General features: G+C 38.1%; 1 protein-coding gene across 2 annotated transcripts in view; it reads left to right on the forward strand.

Annotated features, from left to right (window-relative positions):
- Positions 1-22,317, forward strand: part of LOC104586807 (2-alkenal reductase (NADP(+)-dependent)-like) — a 30,167-nt gene extending 7,850 nt beyond the window's left edge. For both annotated transcript variants that reach the window (XM_010244156.2, XM_010244157.3), the window contains exons 3-5: positions 13,840-14,006; positions 14,642-14,724; positions 21,757-22,317. In XM_010244156.2, the coding sequence (XP_010242458.1) occupies positions 13,840-14,006; positions 14,642-14,724; positions 21,757-22,135 (629 nt within the window). In that variant the 3' untranslated portion in view covers positions 22,136-22,317. The remainder of the gene's footprint in view (positions 1-13,839; positions 14,007-14,641; positions 14,725-21,756) is intronic.
- Positions 22,318-25,773: the final 3,456 nt, after the last annotated feature.

Below are 25,773 nucleotides of genomic sequence, written 5' to 3' on the forward strand. Positions count from 1 at the left end.
TCTGATGGAGGGCTAGTGAGCACGACTTCATATTACCTTTTCTGCCAAAAGGTAATATCAAGAACTCTTCTTGATTGCTCCCATAGGTGGAGATCGAACTGGTATGGCGGCAAGAGCAGGAGAGAAAGAGACAGTGCAGTTAAACTGTGTTGTCTCTCTCTGAAATTCAGTAGTCAGTCAGATGAATTTTGTTGTGTTCTGAGGGTTCGCCCTGCTCTCCTATTTATAGCCTTAAAGAGAGGTTTTCCTAATCCCATTAGGAGTTTCCTAATCCCATTAGGAGTTTCCTAATCCAAATCTTGTATTTGGATCTAGACTCTCTTTCAGAGATAAGGATAACCCCTTATCTTATCTGCAGATAAAGATCAACCCTCCTAATCTAATTAGGAGTTTCCTGATCCAAATCTTTATTTGGATCTGGACTCTCTGAGTGGATAGGGATAATCCCTTATCCTCTCTATTGATCTAAATCCCAGAACCGCCTCCTTTTAATTAATCTTGTTAAGCCAGTTCGAATTTGGCTTTAGGCCCATTAAGTCTATCTGCTCACTTACCTCCAAACTGCTGCCCAGTTGGATATCCTTGTATTGTGTTGGACCCAAACATTGATCTACACATCATCCACATGGGTTCAGCCCAGCCTCTGTTACAAGGCCTAGCCGAATTCACTGTAGGAGACAGTGAACCCCTGAGTCCATCATCATGGGCTCTTAATGGGCCCAACATTTACACTAAATGGTCCCTGCGTCAAGCCACCTTATAAAAACCCAAGGACTGTGGGTAGATGCAAGATTAGCCCATCAGGTATTACCCTCAATGGTCTTACAGTTAACCTTTCAACCCATAATGATCAAACACTGCCCGACAAGAGAGGACCTCTCCTTCGGCTGTAAGGTACAATGCTACACTCTCTACTCACATGGATCCCGAGAATTAATATATATATATATATATGTATGTATATATTTCTATATAAATATATTTTGCAAAACAAATTTCAACGGTTGAAATCGGTTGCCGGCAGTTTAGGTTTCCATCAGAGAGAGTGCATCCCCGATCATTCACTTTGTCCGACAAAGGGGCTGATCCTGTCACTATGATCACCCACTCAGATGAATTCTCAGACTGTCCCAACATACCCAGGTTTTGACCCCCTCTAAGGATCTCACTTATTGGCATATCAAAGATAGCCTAATCCGACACCTAGTGCAGTATCATAATCGAGTCTAGGGGTCAGGTGTAACATTCTAGTTTTGCCCATCTATCTCCAAGGTCTAGGGCAATACTGGAATTCTGGTCTGGTTCAGGGTTTCAAAAAAATCCACACTGCATGTACCTCAGGTTTCACCCTGGCAGCTGAGACAAGCCACCCGAACCAACTTGGCGGCACATCAGTGTCAGTCTTGGCAGGATAAATCTCCCCATATCTATCCAACGACTGTGAAGATTCTAAACTAACACAAGTCTCATATGTGTCCAGTTTAAGGGTATTACACAGAAACACACCATAATAACATGAATCAAATATGTACTTTACTCATTTACATTAAATGTCATAATGTACATCATTCTGATTGGAGCTAAGGGCATACACTGTCTAACACCAACAGCTGCTTGTCTCCTCATTGGTGTGTTCTCTGTAAGCCTGATGGTGAGTCTGGATATCATTTACTAATATTTCGTCTATTTGTTAAAGCTATTTGGGTATGGTTTACTTGTCTGTTTGGATGCAAGTGGACTCCCCCTTTGAATGTTCCAAGCTTGTTTTCTTCCATGCCTAATGGGCCAACTAAAAGGGCTAAAATCATGTGGTGTGGTAGAGCTGCAGTCTGTCGGACACTGTGGAGGGAGTGGAACTCAAGGATATTCTCAAATAAAGAGAGAAGTGTGGAAGAAATCATGGTGATCATCCACATTACGATGGTACAGTGGTTGAGAACATTGGAGCTGTTCAAAGTGTTCTCAGTTGATGAGTCGTTAAGGAATTGGAAGGAGATTGCAGATTCGGGTTTATGTAGAAAGATATTAAAAGTGTGTTGGACTCCTCCACCCCTTGGGTTCACTAAACTGAACTTTGATGGTAGCAGCATAGGCAACCTAGGGCCTTCCGAAGCTAGGGTGTGATAAGGGATGAAATAGGGAACTTGTTAGCCTTGTACTCTAGGTCGATTGTGGTGGGTGACTTTTTGAGGGCTGAGACTTTGGGAGCTATTGAATGGATACAAAAAGTCAAGGAAATGAATATAAAAAAAGTGGTTATAGAAGGTGATTTTGAAACGGTGGTGAAATGGCTAAAAGAGGACAGTGCTATGATGTGGAAATACAGCAATGAAAAGAGGAAGTATAAATGGTTAACCAAAGACATGAAAATTCAATGTACATGGATAAAGAGAAGTGCAAATGCATTGGTTGATGGTCGCTAGGCAAGGGGTAAATAGAGATACATTATTTTGGGTTGTTTTGTAATCACTACATGGTCAGAAAGTTTCTTGGGTAGCTGGAGTTAAAACTTTTTAGCTCCATCCCTTTGTAAACCTGATTTTTATTATTAATAAAATTTCATTGTTACTGATCCAAAAAAAAAAAAACTCCAACAACTTTGTTTCTTGTAACATAACAATGTCAGACCTTTCCCTTCTAAGTAAATCCTTTATTACCCTCGTTTTCCTTGCACTTCGTAATCCCCTAACATTCCAACTAACTATTCTCATAGGCACAGACCATGCAAACACCCTTAGTCATAAACCACCACTCCTTACTTCATACCCTTTCTCCTATCACCTCTACCACTAAACTCTAGATTCCCTTTGATGTCACCAATTAATCTTTCCACTTCAGATTGTTTCTTCTTTTCCTTATTCCTTTTTGTCTCACTCTTTTTATTACAAGTTTTCACCTGTTCTTTCCTTTCAGCCCTCTCTTTGACCTGACCTCCCTCACCAATAGCTTCCAAAAATGAAGTCTAAAGTCCTCCTATATCATAGTCATCCCCTTCCTTTCCCCTATCCATCACCATTTCACTGAACCCATCCACATATCCTTCCTTTTGTTTGAGATTCTTAAATTCTGTACAAATCAGTCCCCAAATTTTATCTACCTCCCCACTCTTCCCTTCAAGGAACCCATCCCCAACTCTTCCACCTTCTTCCACCTCCAATCGTACCCTTATTGTACCTTCTGGGTGGGATGTTGGTACCTCTATTTCAGGCATAATACACTGGTTAGTAAGCAAAAACAAATTGGCATCTGTACCTGGTTGGATGGGGATAGTACAAGGAACGCTAGGACTAGATTGTTTGTCAAATCCGACTGAAACTGGTGTCGTTTCCTTACAGGGAGACTTCTGTGGAGTAGACATGGTAGAGCAAGCACCATTGTCTAGCCTACCCTCTTGAAAACCCAATACCATTACTCCCCTTTCTAGTTCACCCTTATCCATGCTCACAAGAGAGAGTTGTTCTACTACATTTAAGTCTTGTACGCCCTGAGACTTTTCGTTGGCTCCCTCATTATGGGATAGTGGGATCTGTCCAGCAAACGCAACACCTCCTACCATTTGTTCTTCCTTGGGAAAATCTGCAGTAGACCCTTCTTCTTCTAATTACAAACTTCCGTATTCAGGCTCCCTGTTTCAATCAGATTTTGTTTAGCCTGTAAATCGAGACTCCATCTGACTCATAGTCATCGTCTCTACTGCTTTCATCTCTAGACCAAACTGCAGAATCTAGGTTTTCTAAATCAATGCACTTGGACGCATCTGGGATTCCACCTCTCATGCAACAACCGATTCAAGCTCTTAGTTGGGATCCACTGAAAAGAGCCACTAGAATGCGCACTCTGCCCTGATTTCTGAACTTGAGGAGAAAGAAGATAATCCCCTCCCACTTCAGTCACGTGAAGATTAGAATTAAGGTTTCCTCTCACCCTTGGCCCAGGAGAAATAACAGGGTCCATGGATTCAGTGCTCTTAATCGACCCCACAAGACTACTTGGCCCACCAACTTGACCCACCTCAACTCCTGGTTCAACCACCTCATTTCTTACTTCAACTTTCTTTTTAACACTTGTCTCCTCTTTACTCCCTGCTTCAACATTAAAGTTAGTTATGACAGTGTTCCCAACCACCTGTGCAAAGGTTTTGCTACGTGTCAGAGGAGTTTCTAGTGTTTTAAGCCTCTAACCTTCCATATGCCCCAAGTCTTTTTGGCTCCCCAGAAGTTGTTGGCCCATTTTAGTATAACTTCCAATCTTTTTTGAACCCTGCAATATGCTTCTTCCATGCACAGCTTCTTCCTCAAACTCCTCACCTCCCTCCATTCTAGCTTCCTTCCACAAGCCTGCTTCAATGGAGGAAGCCAGCCAAACTGAAACAAAAACACCCTCCACTCTTATTTCCACCTTCCTTGGTATATCTTCAGGCCTCACTCCGCTTAGGAGAATAGCCGCAGAATGGAGGTCTCCCCAGTAAGCACCATCTAGTCTCCCTCCACACATTAGTGCAATGGCATCTGCTACTTCTTGCCTCCATAGATGGAAAGGCAATCCGATTATCTGTACCAGAACCCCATCTTCAATAGAAAAGTTTTTGGCATTAGAGAGAGGATTCCATCTGAAGATTGTAATAGTTCCTAGATCAGTATGAAAATTAACTGCTGAGAAGTCTACTAATCCATTTTGTAATAGTTCCCAGATCTGCAACTCTCCTCCAGACAACAAATTGCAACCCTACCTCTATTATGAACTTACTAATCCATTTTTCCTTCTTTGAATGTTCCATCACCCTGTACTGTCCATTGGCTTTTGCTACAATCACTGGCTCTTGCTCCATGTTTCCAGACATATTGGACTCTGATACACCCTTTCTTCCCTCCATGGACTCCCCTTTGTTACTTGTACTCCATGGAGCAAAAATTCCTCAAGCACACTACTCACTTCCCTCCAACCTTGACTCTGTCTTCGTACTGGGAAACAAACCAGCTGTTTCTTTCCTCCACCAAAAAACTCAGCCAGAGTTCTGTAGCAACCCTTTGCATTCTTTCTGTTTTCAACTATATATTTCTTACCTTGCTCAGCTGCAATCTCTTGCCTGTTCTTTTGCTTACCTTTCAATCTTGCCCCTTCCACAAACTTCTGCAGCCATTCCACTACTTCTATCCCAATCAACAGAACCATAGCCCTCCTTGCTTCCCTTATCTTCAGACTCAGCTTTCCTCTACCTTTCTCTTCCTCAAACAAGAAGTCCTTAGCTTCAACTTTCAGATTTCTTCTCCACCAACCTGCCTCCACGAAGCTTTCCTCCATTTCTATCACTGGATTTGTGTTCCTTGCTTGAGCTTGATTTATGAACCTCTCTGTTAATTTTTTTGTTGGATGATATAGACCTACCTCATCAACTGGATGTTGGTCTTACCAGATTTCACTCATGTGCCTTTGCCTTTAGAATTTGGGAATATATCTCTTCATTGTTTGATGACAAGTGGACCCCACAGGGCACAATGGAAGAATTATTCAGGCCAGCCTTGTGTTCTCTCACTAGGAAGAGAGGAAGATATTATGGAGGTGTCCCAGTTCTGCTACCTTATGAATTCTATGGAGGAGAGGAACAAAAGAATTTTCAAAGAGAAAGGCAAGAAGCAATGAAGAGGTCATTGATAACATCAGTAAGGGGAGCATAATGGGTGAAGACATTGAAGGAACTTATAAACTTCTCCTTTAATAACCAAATAGGAATTAATGACAAGTGGGAAAGACATCAACAATAAGATCATGTTTCTCTACTATTTGGTCTCCACCATTGTTGGTGTGAAAATTTTAATAAATTCTCATGCAACATAACTCAATCAAGTGATTGAGCTTTTATTATTTTGGGTAAGGCCCATTCAGGGAATCATACGGATTGTTCCCCTTAATTACATCTCCACAAGAAAGTGGAGAACACCTTTTGATTCTGACTTGGAGAAATGAACACAGAGAACAAAAGAAAATAACAATAGGGTACTTGAAAAGAACTTTTCATTTGCTTTTCTTTTACATCAAGTGTACAAGAATGAGAAGAAAGAAAAAGAAAATACAATTGAGAAACTATATAACAATACATTTCTCTTTTCTTTTTAATACAAAGAAAATTTCCTTCTCACTCCTTTCTTCACAATAAGCTATAGTCAATCAGATGAAATTCTGATTGTAGACAGCCTTAATCCTTGGAATTTTGCATACAGAAAGGGAACCGTAGTCAATCAAACTGAATATTTGATTGTAGATGATTTTCATCCCTCAGTTCTTCATTTTCATTTGAAGGGAACCATAATCAGCCTTCGGGAATTAGACGGTAGATGGTTTAATCCCTAACTTTGTCTTGAAAGAGGGACCATAATCAACCAAGTAGAGGCACCTGGTTGTAGATGGTTTATGTAGAAACCACTGATGTGGTCTCCACCTCTTTCTATTGTACTCATATACAACTACTATGTGGTCCCCACCTCTTTCTATTGTACTCGTATACAACTACAAGTTATTTAAGTGTCAATCCACAATTAGTTGTTAGTCTTTTATTAGGACTTTAGTCTTTTATTAGGATTTTAATTTTTCCATGTAAGCAGTCTTATCCTTACTTCAGAATTAATATAAATAGAAAGAGGGGGACGGCAGATTAAGCATCCTCTTCTTTTCTGAAATCCTTCCTTCGAAATCTTCTTCTCTTCTTTTCTCTTTCTCCTCTCATTCTCTCCTCTCATCCTCTTAATTTCCTGTTGATTATACACCACAACTTGGGCTGTCAGTAGTCTCATACGACTACATGGTATCAGAGCCAACCTAGGAAATCTTATGATAGTCTAACATGGCCGGCTGCATAAGAATTTCCTAGGGTTGGAAAATTTCCAGCAAAAGGGATCATCGGCTGAGTCTTGGAGATTGTTGGTGAAGCATCAAAGGATGACCAGCAATCAGGAAGAGTTAGAAGGAAGAACCCTCACGATTAGGGTTCAGACTTATCTTTGAAGGTTGCGGCCAGAGTTTTGCTGAAGTAAGTCAATCTTTTCTATTAAAAGAATTACCTTTTCTAGCTATTTCAAAGGTTCAACTGCAAGTGTTTTCCTCCTGAATTGTTCTTGATACATTAAAAGAATAGTTTTTTGGTTACTTTAAGAGGTGCGGCTGAACTGGTTGTGTTCTTGGCTTGTTTCTTGACCTTTGACTGGTTCTAGGTTCAAGATTCTAGTTTCTTGATTGTCGACAATTCTAGGGCTTTAGTTAGTTTCAGCCTTTCACTCACAGCCCTGCACTCTAAGTTGTACTTGGAAGGTTATCTTTTTGGGGTGGATTGCCGACCTAGAAGGATAAAGTAGGTTCGACTGATAGCAAATTTTGGGTGTAATTACCCAGTCTAAGTGATACAAAAGGCATTTATTAATCTTTTGTTGACAAAGAATGGAGTTTAAGAGCCAAGGGGAACACTATTTAGGGGCTGGTGGTGTTGGTAGCATACCTGAGAATAGTTTTCAAATTACCACTATAAAATTTGATGGGTCAAACTACCTAGAGTGGGCCCAATCATCCATGAGGGCTATTGAGGGTAGAGGAAAGCTAAGTTATTTACTGGGAGATGTTAAGGAACCAGCCAAGGACTACCAAATATATACCAAATGGGTTCAGGAGAACTATTTGGTTATGACATGGCTGTGTAAATCCATGCAACCACATCAACCGAAATTATTTATGGGCAAAAACAGCTAAAGAAATTTGGGATATCATGAAAGAAACCTACTCCCAACCCCTCAATGTGGCTAGGGCCTATGAGCTAAAATGTAAGGTGAATACCCTTAAGTAAGGAAAGAAGCTAGTCTCGGTTTATTTTTCCACTTTGAAATCCTTGTGGCATGAGATTGATCACTTAGAAACAATTGAGTGGGAAAACCAGAAGGATGCAGTGACCTACAGAAAGCAGGTTGAAACCAATAGGGTATTTGAGTTTCTAGCTGGTCTGAATTCTGAGTATGACATTTTGAGACAACAGCTTCTAACAAGAGACAGTGTGACTCTATCACAAGCTTACTTTCTAGTGCACAATGAAGAAAGTAGAAGGAAAGTTATGTTACAGCATTCGCCACTTGAATCAGCCTTGACAGCAACTAAACCTAAGTTTGGGGGGGATAAGGAGATAGATATGAAGAAAGAAGACAATGACCTAATATGTGAATATTGCAAGAAACCTAAGCATACCAAAGAAGCCTGTTGGAAGCTACATCCTCATCTAGTTCCCGCAAAACTCAAGAACAAAAAGGGGAATGCTAATACAGCTGTTACTACTGATTGTGCAACCTCATTAGGCACAAGATGCACCACTAGACACTAGCTACTGTCCGAGCTGGGTTGACTCAGTTGGAAAAGGAGATTGGTAATTCAGCATTGTCATCTCAGCCAGTCACAAAATCAGCTCCTCCCACCTCAACATTTGCTCATTCAGGTATACAGGCCTCAACTTATCATGCTTCAGCTCCAGGTAACATTGAATATTGTTGGGTAATAGACTCAGGTGCATCTGATCATATGATTGGTTTGCCTTCACTATTTACTACCTATCACTTATCCTCTGGTAAAGACAAGGTGTCTATTGCTAATGGATCACTTGTTCCCATTTCTGGCAAGGGAGACATCAAGTTGTCTAGTGCCATTTCCCTGTCTTCTGTTTTGCATGTTCCTAAACTTAGCACCAATTTACTTTCAGTTAGCAACATTACTAAAAACCAGAATTGCTCAGTAACATTTTTTCCTGATCGATGTGTTTTTCAGGACTTGGAGACAAGGAAGGTGATTGGGACTGGCCATGAGACAAATGAAATCTATCTGCTTGGAGGAAGTTCACAGTGGGACAACAATGAAGTTAGAGGGTCTTTTGTTTCTAAGTCTATTGGTCAAGTCATGCTTTGGCATAACCGATTCGGTCATTTATCCTTTAGGTCTTTGAAAAGCTTGTTTCCTATTTTATTTGAATCTATCCAGATGTCCAGTTTAAAGTGTGAAAGTTGTGAGCTTGCAAAGCACTGTAGAACAACATATTCATTAAGTAATAAGAGAAGTAGTGTTCCTTTTGACATTGTGCATACTGATGTTTGGGGACCATATCACATCACTGCTATGGGGGGATACATATACTTCTTGTTATTTGTTGATGACTATGCCCGGTTTTCTTGGGTCTACTTGATGCGTTCTTGAGATGAGGTCCCTACCATAACCCAGACCTCTCATTAGATGATTTTAACCCAATTTGGGGTAAAAATCAAAATTTTCAGATCCGATAATGTGAGAGAATACTTTAAAACATCACTAGCCTCTTACTTTCTTGACCATGGGATTATCCATTAGAGTACCTGCCCTCATACCCCTCAGTAGAATGGGGTGGCCGAGATAAAGAATAAGCACATATTGGAAGTAGCTAGAAGTATCATATTCAACTCCAATGTGCCTATACATTAGGGAGATGCCATTCTCACAGTTGTGTATCTCATCAACCGAATTCTTTCACGGGTTCTTAACATGAAACCCCCATTCACTCTTTTATATCATGATAAAGAGTTGTTTTCTATCCCCCTTAAAACCTTTGGTTGTACCTACTTCATACAAACTCTTGGCCCTCGCTATTCCAAATTTGACCCTAAAGCCTCAAAATGTATTTTCCTTGGTTATGCACAAACTCAAAAGGGACATTGCTGCTATGAACCTGCTTCAAGAAAGAGATTTGTATCCATGGATGTTACTTTCTTTGAGGATGTACCTTATTACTCTAGGGTTTCTTCTCAAGGGGAGGGTAGTACAGATGGGGTTAACACATCAGAAGTCCCTTTACCTGATGCATTGAGTGAAGAGGGGTGTAATAGGGAGGGTTGTCAAAAATGTCAGGATTTAAGAGTTTATCACAGACGATGGAGGCAGGTTGATTTCAGCCATTAGCAATCCAGGCCAATCCCAATTCTTTCTGAAGATCCAGATCTAGGTACTACATCTCTTCCAGCTCCCATTATAGATGAGCTTTCTGTTGTTGAGCCTTCTCCATCTTCTGAGCCCTCACTTCCATTGAATGACCTTGACTTTCCCATTGCAGTCCGTAAAGGCAAACACCGTTACACCTCATCCACAACCCACTGTATCTCACAATTCTTGTCCTATGATCACCTGTCTCCCTCTTATAAGTCATTTCTTACATCAATTGTTGATATTCCCATTCCCAGAATAGTACATGAAGCCCTGACCATTCCTGAGTGGAAAGATGCAATGAAAGTAGAAATGGATGCCTTTCTAAGAAACAATACTTGGGAGCTAGTTGATCAACCCAAAGGGAAGAAACCAGTTGGATGTAGATGGGTGTTTACTGTGAAACATAATATTGATGGTTCCATTGAAAGGTATAAGGCCCGGTTAGTTGCAAAGGGATTTACTCAGACTTATAGTATAGATTACTTGGAGACTTTTGCACCAGTAGCAAAAATGACCACTATCAGAGTGTTATTATCTCTTGCAGCTAGTTACTCTTGGCCCTTATTCCAAATGGATGTTAAAAATGCCTTCCTCAATGGAGACTTGCAAGAAGAAGTGTACATGCAGTTACCTCCTGGTTTTATAGTACAGAGACAGGTAAGAAGGTTTGTTGGTTGAATAAATCTTTGTATGGACTAAAATAGTCCCCCAGAGCTTGGTTTGATAGATTCAAATAAGCCCTTGAAAAGTTTGGCTATGTGCAGGCTCAATCAAATCACACTTTGTTTATTAAGAAAGTGGATACTTCCTTGACTCTACTTGTTGTATATGTGGATGACATTGTAGTAACAAGGAGTAATAACAACGAAATTGAGTTTCTTAAAACTTCTCCATCAAGAATTTGAGGTAAAGGGCCTGGGAGAACTACGATATTTCTTGGGTATTAGCTCGGTCTAAGCATGGAATCTTTGTTTCTCAAAGGAAGTATGTCCTTGATTTGTTAGAAGAAATAGGAAAGTTGGGTGTTAAGCCAGCCGATACACCTATTGAATAGAATCACAAGATTAGTGTAGAAGGTGGAGAGCCTCTTGAAGATAAAGCTATGTTCCAAAGATTTGTCGGTAAACTATTATATCTTTGTCTTACACGACCAGGCATCAGCTATGCAGTCAATGTTGTTAGTCAGTATATGCACTCTCCCAGAGCTACCCACCTACTTGTTGTTGAGAGGATATTGGCATATTTAAAGAGGTGTCTAGGCAGACGTGTACTATTTAAGGATAATATCACATGAAGATAGAAGTTTAGACAGATGCAACTTGGTCTGGTTGTGTTGATGATAGAAGGTCTACCTCTGGATATTGTGCCTTTATAGGAGGTAACATTGTTTTTTGGAGGAGTAAGAAACAAAATGTTGTTTCTCATTCCATTGCTGAAATTGAATACTAGTCCACGGCAAATGGTGTGGCTGAAATACTATGGTTGAAATCACTGTTTGATGCATTGGGTATTACCTATGAGAAACCTCTAATGTTGTACTGTGATAATCAGGCTGCTATTAATATAGTCCATAACCCAGTACAACATGATAAAACCAAGCACACTAAAGTCGATCGACATTTTAATAGGGAAATGATTGTATCTCAAGAAGTTTGTCTTCCATATATCAACTCCAACATGCAGCTTGTTGATCTTCTCACCAAGGCAGTTTCAAAGAAGAAGTTAGAAGCAGATCTATGCAAGTTAAGAATGACAAACATCTATTCCCAACATGAGGGGGAGTGTAGAAACCACTAATGTGGTCCCCACCTCTTTCTATTGTACTCATATACAACAACTATGTGGTCCCCACCTCTTTCTATTGCACTCGTATACAACTACTAATTATTTAAGTGTTAGTCCACAATTAGTTGTTAGTCTTTTATTAGGACTTTAGTCTTTTAGTCTTTTATTAGGATTTTAATTTTGCCATGTAAGCAGTCTTATCCTTACTTCAGAATTAATATAAATAGAAAGAAGAGGCGGTAGATTAAGCATCCTCTTCTTTTCTGAAATCCTTCCTTCGAAATCTTCTTTTCTTTTCTCTTTCTCCTCTCATTTTCTCCTCTCATCCTCTTAATTTTCTGTTGATTATACACCACAGCTTGGGTTGTCAGTAGTCTCATATGACTACAGTTTATTCCCCTCTACTCTTCATTTTCATTTGAAGGGAACCATAATTAGTCTTCGACAATTAGACTGTAGATGGTTTAATCCCTAACTTTGTCTTGAAAGAGGGACTATAATCAACCAAGTAGAGGCACCTGGTTGTAGGTGGTTTGTTTCCCTCTATTTCCTTTCTCAAAAGAGAAAATAAAAGAGGGAGGAAGAAGGATACATAGCAAAAGACATATATAGGAAGTATTCACAAAGAGGACTTTCTTTTTTCTACTTGTGTTAGTGAGATTTTTCCTTCCCTGCCTTCCCTTGAGCACTTTCTCTTTTGTTCTCTCCTTATCTTTGCTTTTCTTAAGAATCTCTTGTGAAAATTTTCTCTGAAGAGTCTCTCTGTCTCCCAGCTTCCCCTTAAGGAGCTTAAATAGGGAATGGGGTAGTTATGTAACTACATCCTCCTAGGTGAAGGACACCTGTCCCTTCCAATTAAAGAGAGGGAACTCCCATACGGGATACTTTTTTTTTATAGTTTTAATGATTTCGCTAGCAGACTAGCCAACGCACGTTCTAATTTATTTAAATATTATTTGGATTAAAAAAAATGCTTTCAACAACCATAAAGGAGGTAAATATAATTGGACCTTGCTGGCTGTAGCACTGGGAATTTAGGCTTATCAGGTATAGGAGGGATCTTCAGAGATGGAGGTAATATTCTAAGTCTATACTTAGAAGCAATTGGCTTTGGATACTCAACAAGAGCTTTAGTTGTTGGCTGTTCTGCACTAGTTAAGACTAACAAAAATTATGCAGTGGCTGCACTAGTTAAAACAAACAATCACAAGTCTATGGAAGCATCTCAAGGGAAACAAAACAGATGACATAAGGGTCAAGAATCTGCTTCAACTGGACAAAAGGACTGTGCAAAGGAATTCTACAGTGCAAAATAATATAAAAACAGATTCATTCTAAAAGAAAATATGGATCTTCCACTCAAATTGTTCCTTATTGATAGGGATCAATAGTAAATGTTTGAATCCTATTGGATTTCATCCAATCTAACTGTATTAGTAGTATGCCAATGAGTGGGCCTAGTACTATTTCATTAAAGTTGAAGAATCAATGAGCTTTTTCTACAAATTATGATAACTTGAGAACTTCTAATTGGATTATGATTTTTTATTGGATAATGATTCAAAAAGGAAAAAAGAATCGATAATCATTCTATGATGAAAATAGAATAACCATCTATTTTTGTTCATAGCATGTATAAACCATTTAGCTGATCCCATGTAGTAGGAATAAGGCTCAGGTGAACATGTATACACCATAAAATCGAAATATAAAAATCCATGGTATGATTCATAAATTTATAGTAGATCAGTGGGGTAAGGAATTGTTGTTGAGAAATCTGAAACTGAAAAGGAATTTTGTAATTCCCATGGAAACATAATCTAAACAAGCTTTCGGGGTTGTTGGTCCTATGAAGAACATGTACAACACGTGTTCTGGGTTAACAAAACTAAAAACTAGGCCAATTATAAATATATATATACATATATATATATATATATATCTCAAAAATCAGTGGAGTTACAGCTAACCATAAAAAGAAAAAATCTTTCCAGATCTGAATGAAAATTTGAGGTTACATGCTTTTTTCATTCTGCTTCCAAACTGTTAAGGACTCTGATTTCCTTATTTTTTTCTTCATAGGTATGCCTGGAGTAACTGCTTATGTTGGTTTTTATGAGGTTTGCTCTCCTAAGAAAGGAGAGTATGTATTCATATCAGCAGCATCAGGTGCAGTTGGCCAGCTTGTCGGACAGTTTGCCAAGCTAATGGGTTGCTATGTGGTTGGAAGTGCTGGAACCAAGGAAAAGGTCAGGCTCCAATTCAATTATTTTTCAATATCAATGTAATAGATCCAGAAGCAACATTTCAGTTGCTAGTGCCTAGAAAATGTTTTATCATAGACCCAATTTGATGGTTGTAACCTTTTCTCCACTTTGATTGTTACAAATAATTCTAATTATTCAATTTTATTGTCTCTTGATGCTTTACTATATTAATCTGGTTATCCAAAAGGTTGTAACAGATCAACCCTTTGCATGCACATCATCTTAGTTTCTACTTTTTGTGAATGGTCTTTGCTTGATCATTTAAAAGTAAAAAGGCCATTATCCAATGTTGGTTCTAACTATCTAGGGTCTTGGGAGGGGTAGAGTGGGTATGGTCCTAGCTTTTGGCTTTTTATTTTTTTTTTCTTTTTTCTTTTCAACAAGGTGGCTGCCTGACTTGAACCCATGTTCTCACACTTGCTCACCCGAGATTTTATCATTACACCAAGTAATTGCCCCTGCTTTATCCCTAAAAAGTACTTCTGAATTTCCCCAAACAAAAAATAGTAATTTATAAGGTGGCATAAAATGGTTATTGTTAGTTATCAACACTGTTAAGACTAATTTCTTAGTTAACTTTTTTTCCTTTCCTTTTTTTTCTATCGGCACAAATTAAGGTTGATTTATTGAAGAACAAGCTCGGGTTTGATGAGGCTTTCAACTACAAAGAAGAGCATGACTTGGATGCTGCATTGAAAAGGTCAGTATCCATTTTGTGCAAGAAAATTCCTAAACATTTAATGCAAGTTTTGCTAAACTAGTTGGCATATTATTGCTGTTTTGAGTTTTGGTGGTACAATTATTCTGTGGGACACAACTACCTTTTTGTATGAATTCTATTATCTCTTTCTAAATCGGCCCAATAGTTAAGCTGTACTAATTGCCCAATTCAACTCAAAGCAGCTTATGCCAACTATGATCTCCATAAATCCTGTTCTGCCATTCTATTGTATTAAGAGCCATATCCTCTTAGGATGAGAGTCATGGTTCTTTTTGTATTATCCTTTTCATTTTTTTCTTCTCATCCTTTAATCTACCTATTGCACCAAAAGGGGAGACATCCTTAATCATTTGTTAGTCAAAATTGCATGTTTTTAAAAAGATAGATACACTTCTAGTCCCCTAGTATTAATTTTTAACTAGGGTAGATTACAGGGATCCCCTATACTTTGGAGGTGTGACGCTATTTTTTTGTCACACTTGGCCCCTTGTACTTTCTTATCATTAGCAAATAACCCCTTCCTCACAATTGATAGTTTTTACTCATGTGCAGTGCATATTACTAAAAGAGATATTTCTGGTCATGATTTTCTAACAAAAGTTATGGACCATGGAAGTCATGCCCCAAGAGTCAAGATCAGTAAATGATGTACCGAATTAACCCAAAAGTATGGGCCATCAAAGTGGTCTCTTAAAACCAGTGTGTTAATTTCAACCATAATAGACCAAGATTCAACTAATCTAGGCCATCTAAAAAAAGTACCATATCAACACAAAAAATCTAGGCTATCAAAATGGTATCCCAAGAGTGAAGATTTAATCTTGATCAGCCATGCAATGTACCAAGATTTGAACTAATCAACAATTCAAGTAAAACACCAAAGTGTCTTAAAAATCTGAACCCAATAAAGTAATGTGTCAAATAATACCAGTTGTTCAAACAATGCATAGAATCAACCCATAAAATCTAAACTATTAAAGTGGTATCCTAACTCCTAAGAGCAAAGAAGCATTCTAAGCCATCCAAGCAATGTACCATGTAGGGGTGTTCACGGGTCGGGTTGGGTCAGTTTATTGGGGTTTTCCCAACCGACCCGACCTGGTCGGGTTACCTGAGGTGAAAACCGAAACCGACCCATTGATAGGCCAAACCGACCTAGTCGGTTTGAGTCAGGTTGGGTTAGTTTGGATCGATTTCGGTTTTACTTCTGTACAAAATGACACATAATTGAATTCTAATTGTAATTGCCTAATGGGTTGCCTATTTGGTGTAAAAGATTATAGAAAGTTAGAAACTATGATAGATTGCCTATTCTAATTGTAATTGCCTAAGGGGCCTTCTAGTTCTAGTGGAAGATTAGTTATAGTTAAGTAGGAAACTATCGAACTAGTAGAAGACTAGTTCGGTTCGGGTCGGGTTGGTTTCGGTTTTCACACAAGAAAACCAAAACCGACCCGATATATTGGTTTATATATTTTTCCAACCCGAAACCGACCGGTATTGATGAAAACCCGACCGACTCGGGTTGGTTGGGTCCGGGTTGGTCGGTTTGGTCGGGTTGGGCATTCTTATGAACAGCCCTAGTACCATGGTTTCAATTGATCTTGGCCATTCAAGTAAAGCACCAAAATTTCTAAATGACCTAAGCCAAATAAAGTGATGTACAAAATAAGACAATGATCAGGACCATTAAAATAGCCTCCTAAGATAAGTCAATTGATCTCAGCAATCCAATTTATGTACCAAGGTTTCAAGTAATTTAGTCTATCCAAATAATGTATTAAATCAACATATCTAAGCCATTAAAGTGGTCCTGTATGATCAAAGGATTAATCTCAACCATCCAGGTGATACCAAGATTTCAACTAATCCATGCTATCCAAATAATAATGCACTAAATCAATCAAAAGTGTTTTTTTTTTTTTTTGTATCAATAAAAACTTTATATGAAAGGATAGAAAAGAGATACAAGTATAGAAAGTCAAGGGGAGATGTACGCTTTCTTAACCCACTGTATCTCACTCCCACAGCCCATTTTCCTCTTTTTCTAACCAGCCTATTGCTAGCTTAGAGTCACCTTCAATAAACAATTGGTGAATATTCAGATCTTTTGCTCTTTTTGCACCTTCCAAGACAGCCAGGATCTTATCTCTAAGTGAATCTCCTACACCAATTGACTCTAAAAAATAAGGCAACAACCGGGGTTGCCTTTACTATTACCATCAAAGTTTAATTTGGTAAACCCACAATCTGGCGTAGACCAACTGGGATTGATTACAGTTTTAAATGGGGCGGAATTAGCCACTTCCAATTATTAAGCAAGGCCCCTGTTGGAAATATCTAGATTTTCATGGATTTCACCCACTGAACCACCCTAGCAGTAATGACTTCAATAATTGCACCTCTACTCATCTCCTTGTCAAGGAAAATCCTTTAATTCCTTTCTTGCCAAACTTTCTAGTATATAGCAGCTCTAGTACATCACTGTCGTACTTTTCCCTCTTCTTTGTCCAACTAGCAGCAGAAAAACCAAATAATCTTTGTACATTGGGCAGAAGAGTCCACCTACAAACTACTCAGATAAAAATCAGTCACAAATAGAAAGAACAAAGGGGCATGATATTAATAAGTGATAGCAAGTCTCATCATTATCCTTACAAAGTATGCACCAATTAGGAGACAAGCACCAAGAGCTTTTTCTTTAAAGTAAGTCACAAGTTTTAACCTTTCCTAGAAAGGCCTCTCAACAAAAGGCCCCAATTCTTGGTGGAACCAATTTACCCCACACTTCCTTAACAAGAAAAAGTAGCCCAAGATTGTCAGAAGATTAAACCAAGGCTTTAAAAAAGGAAGCACAAGAGGGTGATAAAGTCCAAATCCTACTATCCACTTTAGTTGGGTCCAAGAACAGCCCTTGTAATAAGTGGATTAAGGCCAAGACATTGTCCATATCTAAATCTCTGAAACTCTTCCTAAATCCCAAATCCCAATCAAACTTGACTCCAAATGAAAAGGAACCAAAAAGGTGGACACAGGCTCATTCTTAGAATTTGAATGTAGTATGACAAAGGAAATTGATGTTTTAAAGGTAAGTCTCTTACCCAAACATGTTCCTACATCCGAACCCTCAAGTGACAACCCATGAATGCTCAAGATCACCTTGGCCCACATTTTGTCCTTGTCTATTGGCACTCTCCATAACCAGTTACTCAAGAGAGCCATATTTCTCTTCTGAATAATTCCTAACTCTTAAGCTAAGCTTAAACCACCACAAGTCCTACTCCTACAGACTATCTCCCAGCAAACCCTATGGTCCTTTTTCTCCTCACCTAGTTCCCACAAGAAATATCTCATCAATTTTTCTGGACTTCCTCACATCCTCTGGGATTTTGAACATAGAAAAAAAGTAAACAAGCAAATTGGCCATAGTTCATTTTATCAAAGTGATTCTGCCACCAAAGATAAATAGTTTTTCTTCCAAGAAGCTAATATCTTAGTGAATCTGTCAACCATAGGGTTCCATAAAAAGTAAACAAGCAAATTGGCCAAAGTTGACTTCATCAAAGTGATTCTACCACCCAAAGATAAATAAATTTTCTTCTAAGAAGCTAATCTCTTAGTGAATCTGTTGACCATAGGGTTCCAAAACCTGTTGTTTCTCAGGTTATCTCCCAAAGAAGGCCTAGATAATTCATTGGCCATTGAGAAACCTCACAACCCAAAATATTTGCACAATTCGGCATCTCCCTCTCAACCATATTAAATCCCACAACACAACTCTTGTTGAAATTGATTTTTAAATTTGGCATCCTTCTAAGAAGCTAATCTCTTAGTGAATCTGTTGACCATAGGGTTCCAAAACCTGTTGTTTCTCAGGTTATCTCCCAAAGAAGGCCCAGATAATTCATTGGCCATTGAGAAACCTCACAGCCCAAAATATTTGCACAATTCGGCATCTCCCTCTCAACCATATTAATTCCCACAACACAACTCTTGTTGAAATTGATTTTTAAATTTCTCAGGTTATCTCCCAAAGAAGGCCCAGATAATTCATTGGCCATTGAGAAACCTCACAGCCCAAAATATTTGCACAATTCAGCATCTCCCTCTCAACCATATTAATTCCCACAACATAACTCTTGTTGAAATTGATTTTTAAATTTACCATCAAAGTTTAATTTGGTAAACCCACAAGCTGGCGTAGACCAACTGGGATTGATTACAGTTTTAAATGGGGCGGAATTAGCCACTTCCAATTATTAAGCAAGCCCCTATTGGAAATATCCAGATTTTCATGGATTTCACCCACTGAACCACCCTAGCAGTAATGACTTCAATAATTGCACCTCTACTCCTCTCCTTGTCAAGGAAAATCCTTTGATTCCTTTCTTGCCAAACTTTCTAGTATATAGCAGCTCTAGTACATCACCGTCGTACTTTTCCCTCTTCTTTGTCCAACTAGCAGCAGAAAAACCAAATAATCTTTGTACATTGGGCAGAAGAGTCCACCTACAAACTACTCAGATAAAAATCAGTCACAAATAGAAAGAACAAAGGGGCATGAGATTAATAAGTGATAGCAAGTCTCATCATTATCCTTACAAAGTATGCACCAATTAGGAGACAAGCACCAAGAGCTTTTTCTTTAAAGTAAGTCACAAGTTTTAACCTTTCCTAGAAAGGCCTCTCAACAAAAGGCCCCAATTCTTGGTGGAACCAATTTACCCCACACTTCCTTAACAAGAAAAAGTAGCCCAAGATTGTCAGAAGATTAAACCAAGGCTTTAAAAAAGGAAGCACAAGAGGGTGATAAAGTCCAAATCCTACTATCCACTTTAGTTGGGTCCAAGAACAGCCCTTGTAATAAGTGGATTAAGGCCAAGACATTGTCTATATCTAAATCTCTGAAACTCTTCCTAAATCCCAAATCCCAATCAAACTTGATTCCAAATGAAAATAAACCAAAAAAGTGGACACAGGCTCATTCTTAGAATTTGAATGTAGTATGATGAAGGAAATTGATGTTTTAAAGGTGAGTCTCCTACCCAAACATGTTCCCACATCCGAACCCTCAAGTGACAACCCATGAATGCTTAAGATCACCTTGGCCCACATTTTGTCCTTGTCTATTGGCACTCTCCATAACCATTTACTCAAGAAAGCCATATTTTTCTTCTAAATAATTCCTAACTCTTAAGCTAAGCTTAGACCACCACAAGTCCTACTCCTACAGACTATCTCCCAGCAAACCCTATGGTCCTTTTTCTCCTCACCTAGTTCCCACAAGAAATCTCTCATCAATTTTTCTGGATTTCCTCACATCCTCTGGGATTTTGAACGTAGATAAAAAGTAAACAAGCAAATTGGCCATAGTTCATTTTATCAAAGTGATTTTGCCACCAAAGATAAATAGTTTTTCTTCCAAGAAGCTAATATCTTAGTGAATCTGTCAACCATAGGGTTCCATAAAAAGTAAACAAGCAAATTGACCAAAGTTGACTTTATCAAAGTGATTCTACCACCCAAAGATAAACAATTTTTCTTCTAAGAAGCTAATCTCTTAGTGAATCTGTTGACTATAGGGTTCCAAAACCTGTTGTTTCTCAGGTTATCTCCCAAAGAAGGCCCAAATAATTCATTGGCCATTGAGAAACCTCACAGCCCAAAATATTTGCACAATTCGGCATCTCCCTCTCAACCATATTAATTCCCACAACACAACTCTTGTTGAAATTGATTTTTAAATTTGGCATCCTCTTAAAGAGTTAAACCACTAACTTCAAATTCCTTGCCCATCTGAAATCATTTCCCTCGTAAAACAAAACAGTGTCATCAGCAAACTGTATATGGGTGGCAGGTAACCTGTTCCTACCCACTCTCCATCCCCTCACCAAACCTATAGAGTCTGCTCTACAAATTAGCTTCTCAAGCACATCTGCAACAAGGATAAAAATGAAGGGGGAAAGGGGGTCTCCTTGTCTAATTCCTCTAAGAGCTAGAAAGTGATTCACTACAGTTCCATTCACCAAGATTGAATAGTAGCGAGTCTTTAAGCAACTCTGAATCCATTTACACCTTTCTCCAAATCCCAAGTTTCTGATCACCTCCACCAAGGACCAATGTGCCAAGTCATATGCTTTTTCTAGATCAAGCTTATAGAGTAAGCCCTTTTTTCTAGTTCTTTTCAAACCCTCAATGCTTTCACAGGAAGTCAAAAAAATCTGTACCACTAGTGTGGTGTCTTAGAGCAATGGATTAGTTTCACCCATCCAAGTTATGTACCAAATTAAAATAATGATTTGGTTTGTCACAATGATTTCTTTACAAGTCATCAATGGATCTAAGCCATCTAAATAATGTGACAAAGTTTTTACATGGTAGAATATATGATCTCTGTTATTAAGTCAGACATCACCTAATTTTGATTTTTGCTGTTAAAGTATGGGCAATTAGTACCATCAGGGGGTTTGACATCTGAATTAAAGTATTTGGAACTATGTAGCAAAAAATAGCACAGTGGACTAGGTGTCACATCTCTCAAATTTTTATCATTGCATGCAGGAATTTTGTCTTTTCACTAGGCCTCGCCAGCAATGGGATGTGTTCAAATTGAACTCCTTAATGAATTAATGTTAAAAATTCCCTTTGATACCTTAATCTAGTTCTACCACCTAGATATCTCGTAGGTTTGCTTTATTTTTCCTGGAAGTATAGAATATGCAATCATTTCTCTAAATAATGATGGCTAATGTATGAAGCATTACCTTTGTTAACTAGTTATGACTTATGAGATAATGCACATGCAATAACCACCACCACTTATTGCCAAAACCTCCATGCCCAGCACATTGAGAACCTTTGCACTCTTGAATCCTCCTGCATCAGTTATTGTGAAATTGCAGTTCAGTACATTGTAGTCTTGAAATGGCACTGTTTTCTAGGAAAACAGTGCCTTTATCTCTGTTTCACTTCGATCCATGATAATGTTTGCCGCTGTTTGATTGTTCTCAGGTATTTTCCTGAAGGCATTGACATATACTTTGATAACATAGGAGGTAAGATGCTTGATGCAGTTCTCCTCAACATGAGACTCCATGGCCGCATTGCTGCATGTGGGATGATCTCCCAATATAACCTAGAAAAGCCTGAGGGTGTTCACAATTTGTTTTATCTTGTCACCAAACGGATCCGCCTAGAAGGATTCGTAGTCTTCGACTATTATCACCTCTATCCAAAGTTTTTAGAGTTTATTCTCCCATACATCAGAGAAGGGAAAATTGTCTATGTAGAAGACACAGTTGAAGGTCTTGAGAGCGGGCCAGCAGCTCTGATGGGACTCTTCACTGGGCGCAATGTTGGAAAACAAGTTGTTGTAGTTGCTCGTGAATAATCAGTCACTGCATGAGTCTTCAATCTTCATAATCTTCAAGATTGGTTGGTTTGGTTTTCTTTTACTAGAAGAAGCATGAAAACTTCAATCTACAATGTATTTGCTATATTCCCTCTTTTATATCAACTCCTTTTAGAAGGGAAACAAACACAAACTAATGAATCTTTAGGGTTTTGTGTGAATTTTGACTAATTAAGTGGAATGGTATGAACAACATAGCAGTTGGCAGAGATGCATCTCTAGCCTACAAGGATGTAGGGCTACGAACAGGGTTCATGATTAAAATTTTGATCTCGTTAAGTTGGCTATGGATTAGGGGTAATCATGGGCTGGGCTGGGTCAGACTTAGCACCTATGATAAGGGTTATTAGCCCATGCCAGAGTCCAGCCTGGCCCAGATCCTGGGCTTAAAATATTAGCCAGAGCCGAGGTTTGTAAGGCCGGTTGGCCTATGGCATCTAATAATAAATATTTAATTATTTATTAAAATTTTAAATTAGATAATGTATAATACATAAAAAAAAGTATTGCACAAGGCCAAGCTAGGTTATTCTTTGGGCCTATGGCACAACAAATAAGGCATGGGCCTCATTTAATCCATACACGTAGTTTGGCTTGACTGTGTATCGTTTTATAGATGAAAGCAATAAGGCCTTTGCCTATGAGGACAGTTCTCATATTTGAGTTGACCCATGACTTGGCATAGGGTGTTGGCTCACGAATATGTATATGTTAGAATTTTTTGTATTTTTACAAAATATTTAATATAAAATAAAATATGTTTGTATATATGTTATTGTAGGCTGAATCAGGCTAGGTTTCCTTGGCCAAGTCAAGAATGATCATCACCCCTACTTATCAAAGAAAAAGCATATTATTTTTACATTTTTTTACTACTCAGGACCCATGCAATGCACGGGTTTTGTTAAAAGAAATTGAAGCTAAATGAGCTCATGAAATTAAAGGAATATAGATGAACATGGGTCAAGCTGATTCTGAGTCACCCAACTTATGGGTGGTTGGCTTAATTGGTATGAGTGTATGACCACTGGCTTGTTCTTGCGGAGACTTGGTGTGTGTGTGCAACGATTACAGCAATTTTAGGAAGATTCAACAAGTAAGCTAAATAACTACTTGAAGTAAACTTAAAGAAAATGTAGGTAAACAAGGAATACAAGCAAGTGAATCAAATAACTGCAGCAATGAAAATTCAAACAATACTGTAAAGCAATTAGCATATGTAAATAAACAAGAGAGTAAAGTGGCTGCATTAAATATATCCAGGTCCTGTTTGAGAACACATAAAAGAAGTATTTCTTTTAAGACATGGGACCATACATTAAGTGGTTTTTAAGTATTTATGGGTGTTTGGTAAAAAAGTTGAGTACTTTTTTTTGAAGTACTTATTTGAAAAAGTGACTTCAAATTGGCTTTTTTTAAGTACTTCTTGAAGAAGAACTTTTCCAAAAAAATAGGGTGAACCAGTCCCTAATAAATTTCTATAATGCTTAAAAAACCCCTGCACCCAAAAATCATTGTTTGTCATCTTCTTCCCTGACTTGTCCCCACTCCCCAATCTAATGTTTCACGGCTTCAACTTCGTCATCTTCCTTCCGCCCCTCCCTTCCTTGTCAGTCAATCTGGCTTTGGATTCATGTTTACTTGTTTACTTCATATGAATTGCAGAGCCCCTTTTGGATTTGGGTCTCTAAGTTTCAACGGTTTAAATGATCTTGCAATCTGCTTCTGCGAGATGGGTTGTCTCGCGTCTTGTTTGGGTTTCGCCTTCTGTTTATCCTTGTAAGATTGATAGAATTGGGGTTGGAGTGGAGGTGGAAATGTAAGGAATTTCCGGTTAATTGGGTGTTGTGGGAAAAAATTATTTCTTGGAATTGTCTCCAGTAAGGTTTCTCGAAGAAGATGGATTTGTAGAGCATGTATGCTTCCTTTGACCGATGGTCGAAATCTGAATCTGAGTATTGAGTTTTGCAATTCAGTAAGGCGGGGCGCAAAAGTCTTGGTTGCTAAGCGATTTGCAGATGAATTGGACCATGGAGAACTTGCTCTGGAGCATATTCAAATGGTGTCGAGTTTTACTAGCTTCTAGGAAGATCCTATGGTCGATAAACTCAGGACTCAACTACGAGTAATCCACCCCATTCCCTCTCCTCCAATCAACAGGAATGTGGTGGGTCCTTTTGTCTTCTTTTTCTTTGTTGGGGTTGTCTTTGATAAGTTGTGGATATCAAGGAAGAGAAATAAACAGAGCCTTGATTCTTGGACTGGTACTTGGCCACAGGTGCCTACAAGCTTTTCTTTGTTCCTGGAGAAGGATTTACAAAGAAAAGAGTCTGTGGAATGGGTGAACACGGTTCTCGGAAAATTGTGGAAGGTGTACAGATCTAGTATTGAGAATTGGATCAATGGGTTGTGTCAGCTTGGAGACTTGTTCTCTGTCATCTTCCCCTATTATGATTAGTTATTTATTATTATTATTATTATTATTATTATTATTATTATTATTATTATTATTATTATTACTACTATTATTATTATTATTATTATTATTATTATTTACAGTAATTATTATTATTTATAATAATTATTATTATGATTATTTTTTATTTTTTATTTTTTATTTTTTATATTATTATTATTATTGTTAATATTAGTTATTATTATTATTATTATTTTTATTATGATTATTTTTTATTATTTATTGATTAATATTATTATTATTATTATTATTATTATTATTAATTGGATCCACATGGCAATCCACGTGGGGTTCCACGTGGGCTATAGTTGAAATGTATATTATAGCATGTGAAAATTATTATATTTATGTATGAGTGAAGTGAGGGTTAAAATTGTCATTTGTGTCAATATAAACACTTATGGGGAAAGTAGCTTACCAAACATTCCCACCCCAATAAGTGCTTAAAAACATAATAAGTGATTTTGAAAAGTGGGTTACCAAACAACCTTAAGTGGTTGCTAAAATAAGTACTTCTTAGAAGTAAGTACTTCTTTTAACAAGTACTTAATCATCAAACAAGGCTTCAATGTGCTTGTTAGTGTAGTTAGTAGAATATAAGTTAATAAGAGAAGGGTAAATAGCTGCAAAAGTATCAATGTTCTCTCCTCTAGCAAGCAATCTTCTAAGAGCTTCCACTAAAACCAATTGCTCTTCTTGGGCGCCAACAAGACTTTACAACCAGTAGATCTTATAGGTCTCTACCAAACTTTGATTGGAATTTCATGTCCCAATCAATATCTCTACTAGTAAATCTCAAGGTCTCTAGCAAGCCTTGGTTGGTCTTCTAGGTCCCAATTAAAACCTTCTAGTGTTCTAACCTAGCTTGAACACCACCTATTTGCAAATGATATCACAATGAAGCTCAAATATAACAAATGCCAATCAAATAGGTAGATAAACTAAATACAACTATTCAAATGCAGAAAATAGCTCAACACATATAATTTAGTTCAGTTGAAGAGATTCAAAATAGTTCAATAAAAACATATAAAACTCAAGGCTACTCGGTTTTTCTCACTATCAAAACTCATGAAGCTCAAAAATCTTTCAAGAAAAAAAGAGTTCTTGCAAAAACTTGCTCTCTAAAGCTATATAGTTT

Source organism: Nelumbo nucifera, chromosome 1, assembly GCF_055504915.1.
Source record: "Nelumbo nucifera cultivar China Antique chromosome 1, China Antique-T2T, whole genome shotgun sequence".
Taxonomy (NCBI): domain Eukaryota; kingdom Viridiplantae; phylum Streptophyta; class Magnoliopsida; order Proteales; family Nelumbonaceae; genus Nelumbo; species Nelumbo nucifera.